At 47.1% G+C, this 17,719-nt stretch overlaps 1 protein-coding gene across 1 annotated transcript in view; it reads left to right on the plus strand.

Annotated features, from left to right (window-relative positions):
• Positions 1-17,719, plus strand: part of nbas (NBAS subunit of NRZ tethering complex) — a 307,080-nt gene that overhangs the window by 134,789 nt on the left and 154,572 nt on the right. Inside the window, exons 34-36 of the mRNA XM_045721215.1 lie at positions 6,747-6,904; positions 7,780-7,857; positions 9,325-9,492. Of these exons, the coding sequence (XP_045577171.1) occupies positions 6,747-6,904; positions 7,780-7,857; positions 9,325-9,492 (404 nt within the window). The remainder of the gene's footprint in view (positions 1-6,746; positions 6,905-7,779; positions 7,858-9,324; positions 9,493-17,719) is intronic.

Here is a 17,719-nt window from a genome sequence, read left to right on the forward strand (position 1 = left end):
AGACCACCAGGCTGAGTAAAGACCCCACACCACTAGAGGGATATCAACAGACCAGGCTGAGTATAGACCCCACACCACTAGAGGGATATCAACAGACCAGGCTGAGTATAGACCCCACACCACTAGAGGGATATCAACAGACCAGGCTGAGTATAGACCCCACACCACTAGAGGGATATCAACAGACCAGGCTGAGTATAGACCCCACACCACTAGAGGGATATCAACAGACCAGGCTGAGTATAGACCCCACACCACTAGAGGGATATCAACAGACCAGGCTGAGTATAGACCCCACACCACTAGAGGGATATCAACAGACCAGGCTGAGTATAGACCCCACACCACTAGAGGGATATCAACAGACCAGGCTGAGTATAGACCCCACACCACTAGAGGGATATCAACAGACCACCAGGCTGAGTATAGACCCCACACCACTAGAGGGATATCAACAGACCAGGCTGAGTATAGACCCCACACCACTAGAGGGATATCAACAGACCACCAGGCTGAGTATAGACCCCACACCACTAGAGGGATATCAACAGACCACCAGGCTGAGTATAGACCCCACACCACTAGAGGGATATCAACAGACCAGGCTGAGTATAGACCCCACACCACTAGAGGGATATCAACAGACCAGGCTGAGTATAGACCCCACACCACTAGAGGGATATCAACAGACCAGGCTGAGTATAGACCCCACACCACTAGAGGGATATCAACAGACCAGGCTGAGTATAGACCCCACACCACTAGAGGGATATCAACAGACCAGGCTGAGTATAGACCCCACACCACTAGAGGGATATCAACAGACCACCAGGCTGAGTATAGACCCCACACCACTAGAGGGATATCAACAGACCAGGCTGAGTATAGACCCCACACCACTAGAGGGATATCAACAGACCAGGCTGAGTATAGACCCCACACCACTAGAGGGATATCAACAGACCAGGCTGAGTATAGACCCCACACCACTAGAGGGATATCAACAGACCAGGCTGAGTATAGACCCCACACCACTAGAGGGATATCAACAGACCAGGCTGAGTGTAGACCCCACACCACTAGAGGGATATCAACAGACCACCAGGCTGAGTATAGACCCCACACCACTAGAGGGATATCAACAGACCAGGCTGAGTATAGACCACAAAGATCTCTTCTTCCGAGGGGACACTAAACTGGACAGGAAGATCACTACTGTGACTCAGCCCCCGTAAAAGGGTTAGAGGCAGAGAATCCCAGTGGAGAGAGGGGAACCGGCCAGGCAGAGACAGCCAGGGCGGTTCGTTGCTCCAGTGCCTTTCCGTTCACCTTCACACTCCTGGGCCAGACTACACTCAGTCATAGGACCTACTGAAGAGATAAGTCTTCAGTAAAGACTTAAAGGTTGAGACCGAGTCTGCGTCTCTCACGTGGATTGGCAAGCCATTCTATAAAGAAAAAACGTTGCTCTATAGGAGGAAAGCCCTGCCTCCAGCTGTTTGCTTAGAAATTCTAGGGACAATTAGGAGGCCTGCGTCTTGTGACCGTAGCGTACGCGTAGGTAAGTACGGCAGGACCAAATTGGGGAGATGGGTAGGAGCAAGACCATGTAATGCTTTGTAGGTTAGCAGTAAAACGCCCTAACAGGAAGCTAGTTTAGAGGGGCTAGCGCTGGAATAATATGCTATTTTTTTTTGGGGGGGGGGGTTCTACTCAAGTTTCTATCAGCTGTGTTTAAAAGTAACTGAAGTTTATTTCGTGTTTTATCCGAGTAGCCAGAGAGTAGAGCATTGCAGTAGTCTAACCTAGAAAGCATGCATTAGCTTCTTTGCATCGTTTTTGGACAAAAAACGTTTAGGATTTTTTGCCATGTTAATAAGAAGAAAAATAACCTTTTCTTTAAGTATGTTTTGATATGTTAAAAGAGAGATCAGGGTCCAGGGTAACGCCGAGGTCCTTCACAGTTTTATTTGAGACGACTGTACAACCCATCCAGATTAATTGTCAGATCCAATCAGAAGATCTCTTTGTTTCTTAGGACCTAGAACTAGCGTCTCTGTTTTGTCCGACTTTAAAAGGAAAAACATTTACCGCCATGACACTTCGTTATGTCTGAAACACAGGCTTCCAGGGTAGGGCGTTTTGTAGTTTCACCACTCATAGCAGTAAAAGTTGGTGTTTCCGAATGACAGCACCATGAGGTAACATGCAGTGCCTTCGGAAAGTATTCAGACCCCTTGACTTTCTCCTCATTTTGTTACGTTACAGCCTTATTCTAAAATGGATTAATACATGTTTTTTTGCAGCAATTTTCACACAATACCCCATAATGACATCACAATAACCCATAATGACATCACAATACCCCATAATGACATCACAATACCCCATAATGACATCACAATACCCTATAATGACATCACAATACCCTATAATGACATCGCAATACCCTATAATGACATCACAATACCCCATAATGACATCACAATACTCCATAATGACATCACAATACCCCATAATGACATCACAATACCCCATAATGACATCACAATACCCTATAATGACATCACAATACCCTATAATGACATCGCAATACCCTATAATGACATCACAATACCCCATAATGACATCACAATACTCCATAATGACATCACAATACCCCATAATGACATCACAATACCCCATAATGACATCACAATACCCTATAATGACATCACAATACCCTATAATGACATCGCAATACCCTATAATGACATCACAATACCCCATAATGACATCACAATACCCCATAATGACAAAGCAAAAACAGGTGCAACTGTATTAAAAATAAAAAACAGAAATACCTTATTTGCATAAGTTTTCAGACCCTTTGCTATGAGACGGTAAATTGAGCTCAGATGCTTCCTGTTTCCATTGATCATCCTTGAGATGTTTCTACAACTTGATTGGAGTCCAGGTGTGGTAAATTCAATTGATTGGACATGATTTGGAAAGGCACACACCTGTCTATATAAGGTCCCACAGTTGACAGTGCATGTCAGGAAAACAGGCAGGAAGACAGAAATAGAGTGGGATGAGATGAGAAAAGAACAAGAGGGAGGGAGGGAGGGAGGGAGGGAGGGATGGAGAGAGGGAGGGAGGGATGGAAAGGGAGGGAGGGATGGAGAGAGGGAGGGAGAGAGGGAGAGAGAGAGGGAGGGAGGATGAGAGATAGAGAGGGAGGGATGGAGAGAGGGAGGATGAGAGGGAGAGAGGGAGAGCGGATGAGAGGGAGGGAGGGAGGATGTGTCACAAACAACTTGTCTGAGGAGATGAGATCATGTAGCAGGGTGTTCTGAGGCTTCATAACAAATACCACCATATTCCCTATATAGAACACTACTTTAGACAGGGCTCTATGACTCCCTATTCCCTATATAGTGCACTACTTTAGACCAGAGCCCTATGCCACCCTATTCCCTATATAGTACACTACTTTAGACCAGAGCCCTATGGAACCCTATTCCCTATATAGTGCACTACTTTAGACCAGAGCCCTATTCCCTATATAGTGCACTACTTTAGACCAGAGCCCTATGGAACCCTATTCCCTATATAGAACACTACTTTAGACCAGCAGTCCCTGGGCTTTGGTAAACAGTAGTGCACTACATCAGGAATAGGTTGGTGTTTGAGACACGGTTTATCCTGAAACAGCTGAGGACAAACCAGTTGTTTATCTCTGTGCTCTCAGAACTACATTACTGATCAGATCAATGGGTTTTCTCCTGGCTGACGCCTCTCACGCACTGTCACTCACTGTCTGTCACTCACTCACTGTCACTCACTGTCTGTCACTCACTCACTGTCACTCACGCACTGTCACTCACGCACTGTCACTCACGCACTGTCACTCACGCACTGTCACTCACGCACTGTCACTCACGCACTGTCACTCACGCACTGTCACTCACGCACTGTCACTCACGCACTGTCACTCACGCACTGTCACTCACTCACTCACTGTCACTCACTCACTCACTGTCACTCACTCACTCACTCACTGTCACTCACTCACTCACTCACTGTCACTCACTCACTCACGCACTGTCACTCACGCACTGTCACTCACGCACTGTCACTCACTCACACATTCACTCACACTGTAACCCACATGTCATTACTCTGCACTGTGATGCTGGGCAGGCAGAATCTGCCATTCCCTGTATAGAGTCTCTCTCCCTATGGCTCCTGGTCGACAGGAGTGCTGTATTTAAGGAATAGGGTTCAATTTGGGCCCTGAAAACAACTTGTCATCATGGGACTCTCTCTGTAAGAGCTGGCACTCTCTCTCTCTCTGTAAGAGCTGGCACTCTCTCTCTCTCTGTAAGAGCTGGGACTCTCTCTCTCTCTCTCTGTAAGAGCTGGGACTCTCTCTCTCTCTCTCTCTCTCTCTCTGTAAGAGCTGGGACTCTCTCTCTCTCTGTAAGAGCTGGGACTCTCTCTCTCTCTGTAAGAGTTGGGACTCTCTCTCTCTCTGTAAGAGCTGGGACTCTCTCTCTCTCTCTCTGTAAGAGTTGGGACTCTCTCTCTCTCTGTAAGAGCTGGGACTCTCTCTCTCTCTGTAAGAGCTGGGACTCTCTCTCTCTCTCTGTAAGAGCTGGGACTCTCTCTCTCTCTCTGTAAGAGCTGGGACTCTCTCTCTCTCTGTAAGAGCTGGGACTCTGTCTCTCTCTCTCTCTCTCTCTCTGTAAGAGCTGGGACTCTCTCTCTCTCTCTGTAAGAGCTGGGACTCTCTCTCTCTCTCTCTCTCTCTGTAAGAGCTGGGACTCTCTCTCTCTGTAAGAGCTGGGACTCTCTCTCTCTCTGTAAGAGCTGGGACTCTCTCTCTCTCTCTCTGTAAGAGCTGGGACTCTCTCTCTCTCTGTAAGAGCTGGGACTCTCTCTCTCTCTGTAAGAGCTGGGACTCTCTCTCTCTCTCTGTAAGAGCTGGGACTCTCTCTCTCTCTGTAAGAGCTGGGACTCTGTCTCTCTCTCTCTCTCTCTCTCTGTAAGAGCTGGGACTCTCTCTCTCTCTGTAAGAGCTGGGACTCTCTCTCTCTCTCTCTCTCTCTGTAAGAGCTGGGACTCTCTCTCTCTCTGTAAGAGCTGGGACTCTCTCTCTCTCTGTAAGAGCTGGGACTCTCTCTCTCTCTCTCTCTGTAAGAGCTGGGACTCTCTCTCTCTCTGTAAGAGCTGGGACTCTCTCTCTCTCTCTCTCTGTAAGAGCTGGGACTCTCTCTCTCTCTGTAAGAGCTGGGACTCTCTCTCTCTCTCTCTGTAAGAGCTGGGACTCTCTCTCTCTCTGTAAGAGTTGGGACTCTCTCTCTCTCTGTAAGAGTTGGGACTCTCTCTCTCTCTGTAAGAGCTGGCACTCTCTCTCTCTCTGTGAGAGCTGGGACTCTCTCTCTCTCTCTGTAAGAGCTGGGACTCTCTCTCTCTCTGTGAGAGCTGGGACTCTCTCTCTCTCTCTGTAAGAGCTGGGACTCTCTCTCTCTCTCTCTGTAAGAGCTGGGACTCTCTCTCTCTCTGTAAGAGCTGGGACTCTCTCTTTCTCTCTCTCTCTCTCTCTGTAAGAGCTGGGACTCTCTCTCTCTCTGTGAGAGCTGGGACTCTCTCTCTCTCTCTGTAAGAGCTGGGACTCTCTCTCTCTCTCTCTCTCTCTCTGTAAGAGCTGGGACTCTCTCTTTCTCTCTCTCTCTCTCTCTGTAAGAGCTGGGACTCTCTCTCTCTCTGTAAGAGCTGGGACTCTCTCTCTCTCTCTCTCTCTGTAAGAGCTGGGACTCTCTCTCTCTCTCTCTCTCTCTCTCTCTGTAAGAGCTGGGACTCTCTCTCTCTGTAAGAGCTGGGACTCTCTCTCTCTCTGTAAGAGTTGGGACACTCTCTCTCTCTCTGTAAGAGCTGGGACTCTCTCTCTCTCTCTGTGAGAGCTGGGACTCTCTCTCTCTCTCTCTCTCTGTAAGAGCTGGGACTCTCTCTCTCTCTCTCTCTGTAAGAGCTGGGACTCTCTCTCTCTCTCTCTCTCTCTGTAAGAGCTGGGACTCTCTCTCTCTCTCTCTCTCTCTCTGTAAGAGCTGGGACTCTCTCTCTCTCTGTAAGAGCTGGGACTCTCTCTCTCTCTGTAAGAGCTGGGACTCTGTCTCTCTCTCTCTCTCTCTCTCTGTGAGAGCTGGGACTCTCTCTCTCTCTGTGAGAGCTGGGACTCTCTCTCTCTCTGTAAGAGCTGGGACTCTCTCTCTCTCTGTAAGAGCTGGGACTCTCTCTCTCTCTCTGTGAGAGCTGGGACTCTCTCTCTCTCTCGCTCTGTAAGAGCTGGGACTCTCTCTCTCTCTGTGAGAGCTGGGACTCTCTCTCTCTCTCTCTCTCTCTCTCTGTAAGAGCTGGGACTCTCTCTTTCTCTCTCTCTCTCTCTCTGTGAGAGCTGGGACTCTCTCTCTGTGAGAGCTGGGACTCTCTCTCTCTCTCTCTCTCTCTCTCTCTCTCTCTGTAAGAGCTGGGACTCTCTCTCTCTCTCTCTCTCTCTCTCTCTGTAAGAGCTGGGACTCTCTCTCTCTCTCTCTCTCTCTCTCTCTCTCTGTGAGAGCTGGGACCTGGTTGGAAGAGGCAGATACTTTTACATGTTAATCATTTAACAGACACCCTTATCCAGAGCCACTTACAGGAGAAATTAGGGTTAAGTAGTTGGTCTTATGTTATTGTCATCTCCCCCCCCCCCCCTTTCTCTACAGGTTATGGTGATGGCTGGGAAGTGTGTAGCCTGCTTGGACAGTGTGAGGGGTACTTGGACCTCAGGGCTCGCCAGGAGCTGCTGGCCTTCTCTTTGACTCACTGCCCCCCAGCCAGCATCCACCCCCTCCTGGCTGCCTCTAGTGACCTACAGACACAGGTAACCCCTGACCTTTAACCTCTAGACCATGTGTCAAACTCTGTCTGTGGGTTTTCAGTCATTACTTGATTGATGAATTAAGGTCACACTCAGCCCTCCATGGAATGAGTGGTTGTTGTCCTTGATTATCTTTTTTGGCCTTCCTGTGACATCGGGTGGTGTAGGTGTCCTGGAGGGCAGGTAGTTTGCCCCCGGTGATGCGTTGGCCAGACCGCACTACCCTCTGGAGAGCCCTGCGGCAGCGGGCGGTGCAGTTGTCATACCATACGGTGATACAGCCCGACAGGATGCTCTCAATTGTGCATCTGTAAAAAATGCGTGAGGGTTTTAGGTGCCAAGCCAAATTTATTCAGCCTCCTGAGGTTGAAGAGGGTCTGTTGCGCCTTCTTCACCACACTGTCTGTGTGGGTGGACCATTTTGTCCGTGATGTGTACGCCGAGGAACTTGAAGCTTTCCACCTTCTCCACTGCGATCCTGTGGATGGGGGGGGGGGGGCTGCTCCCTCTGCTGTTTCCTGAAGTCCACGATCATCCCCTATGTTCTGTTTGATATTGAGTGAGAGGTTATTTCCTGGCGCCACACTACATGACCAAAAGTATGTGGACACCTGCTCCTTGAACATCTCATTCCAACATCATGGTCATTAATATGGAGTTGATCCCCCCCTTTGCTGCTATAACAGCCTCCTCTCTTCTGGGAAGGCTTTCCACTAGATGTTGGAACATTTCTCCTCTCTCCCCCTCTCTCTCCTCCTCCCTCCCCCTCTCTCTCTCTCTCCCTCCCCCTCTCCCTCCCCCTCTCTCTCCCTCCCCCTCTCTCTCCCCCTCTCCCCCTCTCTCCCCCTCCCTCTCTCCCCCTCTCCCCCTCTCCCCAGGTGTTGTACCAGGCAGTGAACTATCAGATTGAGCCCTCTGAACCTGAATGTTTCCGGGACGGGACAGATTCAGTACAGGTGTGTGTGAGTGTGTCTCTCTGTTTATCATCTGTACAGTACAACACAATGTCCCATACACCACTACAACAACACAATGTCCCATACACCACTACAACAACACAATGTCCATACACCACTACAACAACACAATGTCCATACACCACTACAACAACACAATGTCCCATACACCACTAGAACAACACAACACAATGTCCCATACACCACTACAACAACACAACACAATGTCCCATACACCACTAGAACAACACAACACAATGTCCCATACACCACTAGAACAACACAACACAATGTCCCATACACCACTAGAACAACACAACACAATGTCCCATACACCACTACAACAACACAATGTCCATACACCACTAGAACAACACAATGTCCCATACACCACTACAACAACACAATGTCCCATACACCACTACAACAACACAATGTCCCATACACCACTACAACAACACAATGTCCATACACCACTACAACAACACAATGTCCCATACACCACTACAACAACACAATGTCCCATACACCACTACAACAACACAATGTCCCATACACCACTACAACAACACAATGTCCCATACACCACTACAACAACACAATGTCCCATACAACACAATGTCCCATACACCACTACAACAACACAATGTCCATACACCACTACAACAACACAATGTCCCATACACCACTACAATAACACAATGTCCATACACCACTACAACAACACAATGTCCATACACCACTACAACAACACAATGTCCATACACCACTACAACAACACAATGTCCATACACCACTACAACAACACAATGTCCCATACACCACTACAATAACACAATGTCCATACACCACTACAACAACACAATGTCCATACACCACTACAACAACACAATGTCCATACACCACTAGAACAACACAACACTTCAATCTGTCAGTTTATTTTTTATTTTTGAACTTTTCTTCTATGATACGCGTTACAAGGAAGTGATAATTCAACTGGAGTTTAGCAATCCGAGCAATACATAAATAGTGTTATTTTTATTTTTTTAAAGCCTATTTTTGATGAAAAGATTTGGAATGAAATCACCCTGCCAGATTTTTATGAAGTGCGTGCTACATTTAACAACATTTGCTTTTCACACCGTTGGAAAATGTCGCCCTCAGTCTCAGTGTGACATCTCTCGTAGCTGCTGGGTGTTTGAACAGAGAGTAACTCAATGTCTTGTACCTCTAGTAATGGTTTTACCTTGCGTTTTAGCTTCTCTGTGCTATTTTTTTGAAGGCTTAGGGTTTCCAAAATAGGGATACATTTACCAATATTTTCAGTTTTTCTCGGGGAAATGGTTTTCGTTACTACTTCCTTGTTATTCTGGGAATCTTCCAACCTGTGATTTCTGGAAGACTTGGACATTATGAGGAAGTTGTGGGCTGTATTAGTGTTGTGCTAACGTTGTTACCCCTCTTCAGTCCTCTGTTTCACCACTGGGTGGCGCTGCAGGAGACCTACTCCACCGTACCACCAACAGAACCATCGAGGTCCTGGCCAATACTGGCCTGACCACTAAGGCTGTTCTGACTGCCGTCAGCGACCACAACTGGTGGAAGGACCAGCTCAACAATCTCCGACCACTGCGTGTAAGAACACAAAGGGGTTTCACACACACACACACACGCGCACGCGCACACACACACACACACACACACACACACACACACACACACACACACACACACACACACACACACACACACACACACACACACACACACACACACACACGTGTTAGACCACAGCTGGTGGAAGGACTCGCTCAACTACCTCCGACCACTGAGACGTCTGTCTGTCTGTCTGTCTGTCTGTCTGTCTGTCTGTCTGTCTGTCTGTCTGTCTGTCTGTCTGTCTGTCTGTCTGTCTGTCGTGGACGTGTTTAACTCTACTTGCACCAGAAGTCTCCACAATAATAGTAAACAAACAACAACTTGACCAACTGGGGACATTCTGTTAGTCCCGACAATGTAGGAACTAGGGTTAGGAGCTAGGGTTAGGAGCTAGGGTTAGGAGCTAGGGTTAGGAGCTAGGGTTAGGAGCTAGGGTTAGGAGCTAGGGTTAGGAGCTAGGGTTAGGAGCTAGGGTTAGGAGCTAGGGTTAGGAGCTAGGGTTAGGAGCTAGGGTTAGGAGCTAGGGTTAGGGTTAGGGTTAGGAGCTAGGGTTAGGGTTAGGGTTAGGAGCTAGGGTTAAGGTTAGGAGCTAGGGTTAAGGTTAGGGTTAGGGGCTAGGGTTAAGGTTAGGAGCTAGGGTTAAGGTTAGGAGCTAGGGTTAAGGTTAGGAGCTAGGGTTAGGGTTAGGAGCTAGGGTTAAGGTTAGAATTAGTTTTAGTTTTAGGAGCTAGGGTTAAGGTTAGGAGCTAGGGTTAGGGTTAGGAGCTAGGGTTAAGGTTAGGAGCTAGGGTTAGGGTTAGGAGCTAGGGTTAAGGTTAGAATTAGTTTTAGGAGCTAGGGTTAGGGTTAGGAGCTAGGGTTAGGGTTAGGAGCTAGGGTTAGGAGCTAGGGTTAGGGTTAAGGTTAGGAGCTAGGGTTAGGGTTAGGAGCTAGGGTTAAGGTTAATTAGTTTTAGTTTTAGGAGCTAGGTTTAGGGTTAGGAGCTAGGGTTAGGGTTAGGAGCTAGGGTTAGGGTTAGGAGCTAGGGTTAGGGTTAGGAGCTAGGGTTAAGGTTAGGAGCTAGGGTTAGGGTTAGGAGCTAGGGTTAGGAGCTAGGGTTACGGTTAGGAGATAGGGTTAAGGTTAGGACCTAGGGTTAGGGTTAGGAGCTAGGGTTAGGGTTAGGAGCTAGGGTTAGGAGCTAGGGTTAGGGTTAGGAGCTAGGTTTAGGGTTAGGAGCTAGGGTTAGGGTTAGGAGCTAGGGTTAGGAGCTAGGGTTAGGAGCTAGGGTTAGGGTTAGGAGCTAAGGTTAGGAGCTAGGGTTAGGGTTAGGAGCTAGGGTTAGGGTTAGGGTTAGGAGCTAGGGTTAGGGGCTAGGGTTAAGGTTAGGAGCTAGGGTTAAGGTTAGGAGCTAGGGTTAGAATTAGTTTTAGGAGCTAGGGTTAGGGTTAGAATTAGTTTTAGTTTTAGGAGCTAGGGTTAAGGTTAGGAGCTAGGGTTAGGGTTAGGAGCTAGGGTTAAGGTTAGGAGCTAGGGTTAAGGTTAGGAGCTAGGGTTAAGGTTAGGAGCTAGGGTTAGGGTTAGGAGCTAGGGTTAAGGTTATAATTAGTTTTAGGAGCTAGGGTTAGGGTTAGGAGCTAGGGTTAGGGTTAGGAGCTAGGGTTAGGGTTAGGAGCTAGGGTTAAGGTTAGGAGCTAGGGTTAAGGTTAGGAGCTAGAGTTAAGGTTAGGAGCTAGGGTTAGGGTTAGGAGCTAGGGTTAAGGTTAGAATTAGTTTTAGTTTTAGGAGCTAGGGTTAGGGTTAGGAGCTAGGGTTAGGGTTAGGAGCTAGGGTTAGGGTTAGGGTTAGGAGCTAGGGTTAGGGTTAGGAGCTAGGGTTAGGGTTAGGAGCTAGGGTTAAGGTTAGGAGCTAGGGTTAAGGTTAGGAGCTAGGGTTAAGATTAGGAGCTAGGGTTAAGGTTAGGAGCTAGGGTTAAGGAGCTAGGGTTAGGGTTAGGAGCTAGGGTTAGGGTTAGGAGCTAGGGTTAGGAGCTAGGGTTAAGGTTAGGAGCTAGGGTTAGGGTTAGGAGCTAGGGTTAGGGTTAGGAGCTAGGGTTAGGGTTAGGAGCTAGGGTTAGGAGCTAGGGTTAGGGTTAGGAGCTAGGGTTAAGGTTAGGAGCTAGGGTTAAGGTTAGGAGCTAGGGTTAAGGTTAGGAGCTAGGGTTAAGGTTAGGAGCTAGGGTTAAGGTTAGGAGCTAGGGTTAGGGTTAGGAGCTAGGGTGGTTAGGGTTAGGAGCTAGGGTTAAGGTTAGGGTTAGGAGCTAGGGTTAGGGTTAGGAGTTAGAGTTAGGGTTAGGGTTAGGAGCTAGGGTTAGGGTTAGGAGCTAGGGTTAGGGTTAGGAGCTAGGGTTAGGGTTAGGAACTAGGGTTAGGATTAGGAGCTAGGGTTAGGGTTAGGAGCTAGGGTTAAGGTTAGGAGCTAGGGTTAAGGTTTAGGAGCTAGGGTTAAGGGTTAGGGTTAAGGGTTAGGGTTAGGGTTAAGGTTAGGAGCTAGGGTTAAGGTTAGGAGCTAGGGTTAAGGTTAGGAGCTAGGGTTAGGGTTAGGAGCCAGGGTTAGGGTTAGGAGCTAGGGTTAAGGTTAGGAGCTAGGGTTAAGGTTAGGAGCTAGGGTTAGGGTTAGGAGCTAGGGTTAGGAACTAGGGTTAAGGTTAGGGTTAGGAGCTAGGGTTAAGGTTAGGGTTAGGAGCTAGGGTTAAGGTTAGGGTTAGGGTTAGGAGTTAGGGTTAGGAGCTAGGGTTAGGGTTAGGAGCTAGGGTTAGGATTAGGAGCTAGGGTTAGGGTTAGGAGCTAGGGTTAAGGTTAGGAGCTAGGGTTAGGATTAGGAGCTAGGGTTAGGGTTAGGAGCTAGGGTTAAGGTTAGGAGCTAGGGTTAAGGTTAGGAGCTAGGGTTAAGGTTAGGGGCTAGGGTTAAGGTTAGGGCCAGGGTTAGTGTTAGGAGCTAGGGTTAGTGTTAGGAGCTAGGGTTAGGGTTAGGAGCTAGGGTTAGGGTTAGGAGCTAGGGTTAGGAGCTAGGGTTAGAGTTAGGAGCTAGGGTTAGGGTTAAGGTTAGGGGCTAGGGTTAAGGTTAGGGTTAGGGTTAGGACCTAGGGTTAGGGTTAGGAGCTAGGGTTAAGGTTAGGAGCTAGGGTTAGGAGCTAGGGTTAGGGTTAGGAGCTAGGGTTAGGTTTAGGAGCTAGGGTTAGGAGCTAGGGTTAGGGTTAGGAGCTAGGGTTAAGGTTAGGAGCTAGGGTTAAGGTTAGGAGCTAGGGTTAAGGTTAGGGGCTAGGGTTAAGGTTAGGGTTAGGGTTAGGAGCTAGGGTTAGGGTTAGGAGCTAGGGTTAAGGTTAGGAGCTAGGGTTAAGGTTAGGAGCTATGCTTAAGGTTAGGGTTAGGAGCTAGGTTTAAGGTTAGGAGTTAGGGTTACGTTTGAGTTAGAGCAAGAGTACGGGTTAGGGAAAATATAATTTTTAAAGGGACTGGATTTTGTGTTCCCACAAGGTTAGCTGTACAATACTTTATACAGTTGAAGTCGGAAGTTTATATCCACTTAAGTTGGAGTCATTAAAACGCGTTTTTCAACCACTCCACAAGTTTCTTGTTAACAAACTATAGTTTTGGCAAGTTGGTTAGGACATCTACTTTGTGCATGACACAAGTCATTTTTCCAATAATTGTTTACAGACAGATTATTTCACTTATAATTCACTATCACAATTCCAGTGGGACAGAAGTTTACATACACTAAGTTGACTGTGCCTTTAAACAGCTTGGACAATTCCAGAAAATGATGTCATGGCTTTAGAAGCTTCTGATAGGCTAATTGACATCATTTGAGTCAATTGGAGGTGTACCTGTGGATGTATTTCAAGGCCGACCTTCAAACTCAGTGCCTCTGCTTGACATCATGGGAAAATCAAAAGAAATCAGCCAAGACCTCACAAAATAAATTATAGACCTCCACAAGTCTGGTTCATCCTTGGGAGCAATTTCCAAATGCCTGAAGGTACCACGTTCACCTGTACAAACAATAGTACGCAAGTATAAACACCATGGGACCACGCAGCCGTCATACCGCTCAGGAAGGAGACACGTTCTGTCTCCTAGAGATGAACATACTTTGGTGCGAAAAGTGCAAATCAATCCCAGAACAACAGCAAAGGACCTTGTGAAGATGCTGGAGGAAAAAGGTACAAAGTATCTATATCCACAGTAAAACGAGTCCTACATCGACATGACCTGAAAGGCCGCTCAGCAAGGAAGAAGCCACTGCTCCAAAACCGCCATAAAAAAAGCCAGACTACGGTTTGCAACTGCACATGGGGACAAAGATCGTACTTTTTGGAGAAATGTCCTCTGGTCTGATGAAACAAAAATAGAACTGCTTGGCCATAATCACCATCGTTATGATTGGAGGAGAAAGGGGGAGGCTTGCAAGCCGAAGAACACCATCCCAACCGTGATGCACGGGGGTGGCAGCATCATGTTGTGGGGGTGTTTTGCTGCAGGAGGGACTGGTGCACTTCACAAAATAGATGGCATCATGAGGGAGGAAAATGATGTATATATATTGAAGCAACATCTCAAGACATCAGTCAGGTTAAAGCTTGGTCGCAAATGGGTCTTCCAAATGGACAATGACCCCAAGCATACTTCCAAAGTTGTGGCAAAATGGCTTAAGGACAACAAAGTCAAGGTATTGGAGTGGCCATCACAAAGCCCTTACCTCAATCCTATAGAAAGTTTGTGGGCAGAACTGAAAAAGCGTGTGCGAGTAAGGAGGCCTACAAACCTGACTCACTTACACCAGCTCTGTCAGGAGGAATGGGCCAAAATTCACCCGACTTATTGTGGGAAGCTTGTCGAAGGCTACCCAAAACGTTTGACCCAAGTTAAACAATTTAAAGGCAATGCTACCAAATACTAAGTGAGTGTATGTAAACTTCTGACCCACTGGGAATGTGATGAAATAAATCAAAGCTGAAATAAACCATTCTCTCTACTATTAATTCTGACATTTCACATTCTTAAAATAAAGTGGTGATCCTAACTGACCTAAAACAGGGGATTGAGTTGGGTTAGGAGCTAGGGTTAGGGTTAGGAGCTAGGGTTAGGAGCTAGGGTTAGGGTTAGGAGCTAGGGTTAGGGTTAGGAGCTAGGGTTAGGGTTAGGAGCTAGGGTTAAGGTTAGGGTTAGGACCTAGGGTTAGGGTTAGGAGCTAGGGTTAAGGTTAGGGTTAGGAGCTAGGGTTAAGGTTAGGGTAGGAGCTAGGGTTAGGAGCTAGGGTTAAGGTTAGGGTTAGGAGCTAGGGTTAGGAGCTAGGGTTAAGGTTAGGGTTAGGAGCTAGGGTTAGGAGCTAGGGTTAAGGTTAGGGTTAGGAGCTAGGGTTAGGAGCTAGGGTTAAGGTTAGGGTTAGGAGCTAGGGTTAAGGTTAGGGTTAGGAGCTAGGGTTAAGGTTAGGAGCTAGGGTTAAGGTTAGGAGCTAGGGTTAAGGTTAGGGTTAGGAGCTAGGGTTAAGGTTAGGAGCTAGGGTTAAGGTTAGGGTTAGGGTTAAGGTTAGGAGCTAGGGTTAAGGTTAGGAGCTAGGGTTAGGGTTAGGAGCTAGGGTTAGGAACTAGGGTTAAGGTTAGGGTTAGGAGCTAGGGTTAAGGTTAGGGTTAGGAGCTAGGGTTAAGGTTAGGGTAGGTTAGGGTTAGGAGTTAGGGTTAGGAGCTAGGGTTAGGGTTAGGAGCTAGGGTTAGGATTAGGAGCTAGGGTTAGGTTAGGAGCCAGGGTTAAGGTTAGGAGCTAGGGTTAGGATTAGGAGCTAGGGTTAGGGTTAGGAGCTAGGGTTAAGGTTAGGAGCTAGGGTTAAGGTTAGGAGCTAGGGTTAAGGTTAGGGCTAGGGTTAAGGTTAGGGCCAGGGTTAGTGTTAGGAGCTAGGGTTAGTGTTAGGAGCTAGGGTTAGGGTTAGGAGCTAGGGTTAGGGTTAGGAGCTAGGGTTAGGAGCTAGGGTTAGAGTTAGGAGCTAGGGTTAGGGTTAAGGTTAGGGCCAGGGTTAAGGTTAGGGTAGGTTAGGACCTAGGGTTAGGGTTAGGAGCTAGGGTTAAGGTTAGGAGCTAGGGTTAGGAGCTAGGGTTAGGGTTAGGAGCTAGGGTTAGGTTTAGGAGCTAGGGTTAGGAGCTAGGGTTAGGGTTAGGAGCTAGGGTTAAGGTTAGGAGCTAGGGTTAAGGTTAGGAGCTAGGGTTAAGGTTAGGGGCTAGGGTTAAGGTTAGGGTTAGGGTTAGGAGCTAGGGTTAGGGTTAGGAGCTAGGGTTAAGGTTAGGAGCTAGGGTTAAGGTTAGGAGCTATGGTTAAGGTTAGGGTTAGGAGCTAGGTTTAAGGTTAGGAGTTAGGGTTACGTTTGAGTTAGAGCAAGAGTACGGGTTAGGGAAAATATAATTTTTAAAGGGACTGGATTTTGTGTTCCCACAAGGTTAGCTGTACAATACTTTATACAGTTGAAGTCGGAAGTTTATATCCACTTAAGTTGGAGTCATTAAAACGCGTTTTCAACCACTCCACAAGTTTCTTGTTAACAAACTATAGTTTTGGCAAGTTGGTTAGGACATCTACTTTGTGCATGACACAAGTCATTTTTCCAATAATTGTTTACAGACAGATTATTTCACTTATAATTCACTATCACAATTCCAGTGGGACAGAAGTTTACATACACTAAGTTGACTGTGCCTTTAAACAGCTTGGACAATTCCAGAAAATGATGTCATGGCTTTAGAAGCTTCTGATAGGCTAATTGACATCATTTGAGTCAATTGGAGGTGTACCTGTGGATGTATTTCAAGGCCGACCTTCAAACTCAGTGCCTCTGCTTGACATCATGGGAAAATCAAAAGAAATCAGCCAAGACCTCACAAAATAAATTATAGACCTCCACAAGTCTGGTTCATCCTTGGGAGCAATTTCCAAATGCCTGAAGGTACCACGTTCACCTGTACAAACAATAGTACGCAAGTATAAACACCATGGGACCACGCAGCCGTCATACCGCTCAGGAAGGAGACACGTTCTGTCTCCTAGAGATGAACATACTTTGGTGCGAAAAGTGCAAATCAATCCCAGAACAACAGCAAAGGACCTTGTGAAGATGCTGGAGGAAAAAGGTACAAAGTATCTATATCCACAGTAAAACGAGTCCTACATCGACATGACCTGAAAGGCCGCTCAGCAAGGAAGAAGCCACTGCTCCAAAACCGCCATAAAAAAGCCAGACTACGGTTTGCAACTGCACATGGGGACAAAGATCGTACTTTTTGGAGAAATGTCCTCTGGTCTGATGAAACAAAAATAGAACTGCTTGGCCATAATCACCATCGTTATGATTGGAGGAGAAAGGGGGAGGCTTGCAAGCCGAAGAACACCATCCCAACCGTGATGCACGGGGTGGCAGCATCATGTTGTGGGGGTGTTTTGCTGCAGGAGGGACTGGTGCACTTCACAAAATAGATGGCATCATGAGGGAGGAAAATGATGTATATATATTGAAGCAACATCTCAAGACATCAGTCAGGTTAAAGCTTGGTCGCAAATGGGTCTTCCAAATGGACAATGACCCCAAGCATACTTCCAAAGTTGTGGCAAAATGGCTTAAGGACAACAAAGTCAAGGTATTGGAGTGGCCATCACAAAGCCCTTACCTCAATCCTATAGAAAGTTTGTGGGCAGAACTGAAAAAGCGTGTGCGAGTAAGGAGGCCTACAAACCTGACTCACTTACACCAGCTCTGTCAGGAGGAATGGGCCAAAATTCACCCGACTTATTGTGGGAAGCTTGTCGAAGGCTACCCAAAACGTTTGACCCAAGTTAAACAATTTAAAGGCAATGCTACCAAATACTAAGTGAGTGTATGTAAACTTCTGACCCACTGGGAATGTGATGAAATAAATCAAAGCTGAAATAAACCATTCTCTCTACTATTAATTCTGACATTTCACATTCTTAAAATAAAGTGGTGATCCTAACTGACCTAAAACAGGGGATTGAGTTGGGTTAGGAGCTAGGGTTAGGGTTAGGAGCTAGGGTTAGGAGCTAGGGTTAGGGTTAGGAGCTAGGGTTAGGGTTAGGAGCTAGGGTTAGGGTTAGGAGCTAGGGTTAAGGTTAGGGTTAGGACCTAGGGTTAGGGTTAGGAGCTAGGGTTAAGGTTAGGGTTAGGAGCTAGGGTTAAGGTTAGG

Source organism: Salmo salar, chromosome ssa06, assembly GCF_905237065.1.
Source record: "Salmo salar chromosome ssa06, Ssal_v3.1, whole genome shotgun sequence".
Lineage (NCBI taxonomy): Eukaryota > Metazoa > Chordata > Actinopteri > Salmoniformes > Salmonidae > Salmo > Salmo salar.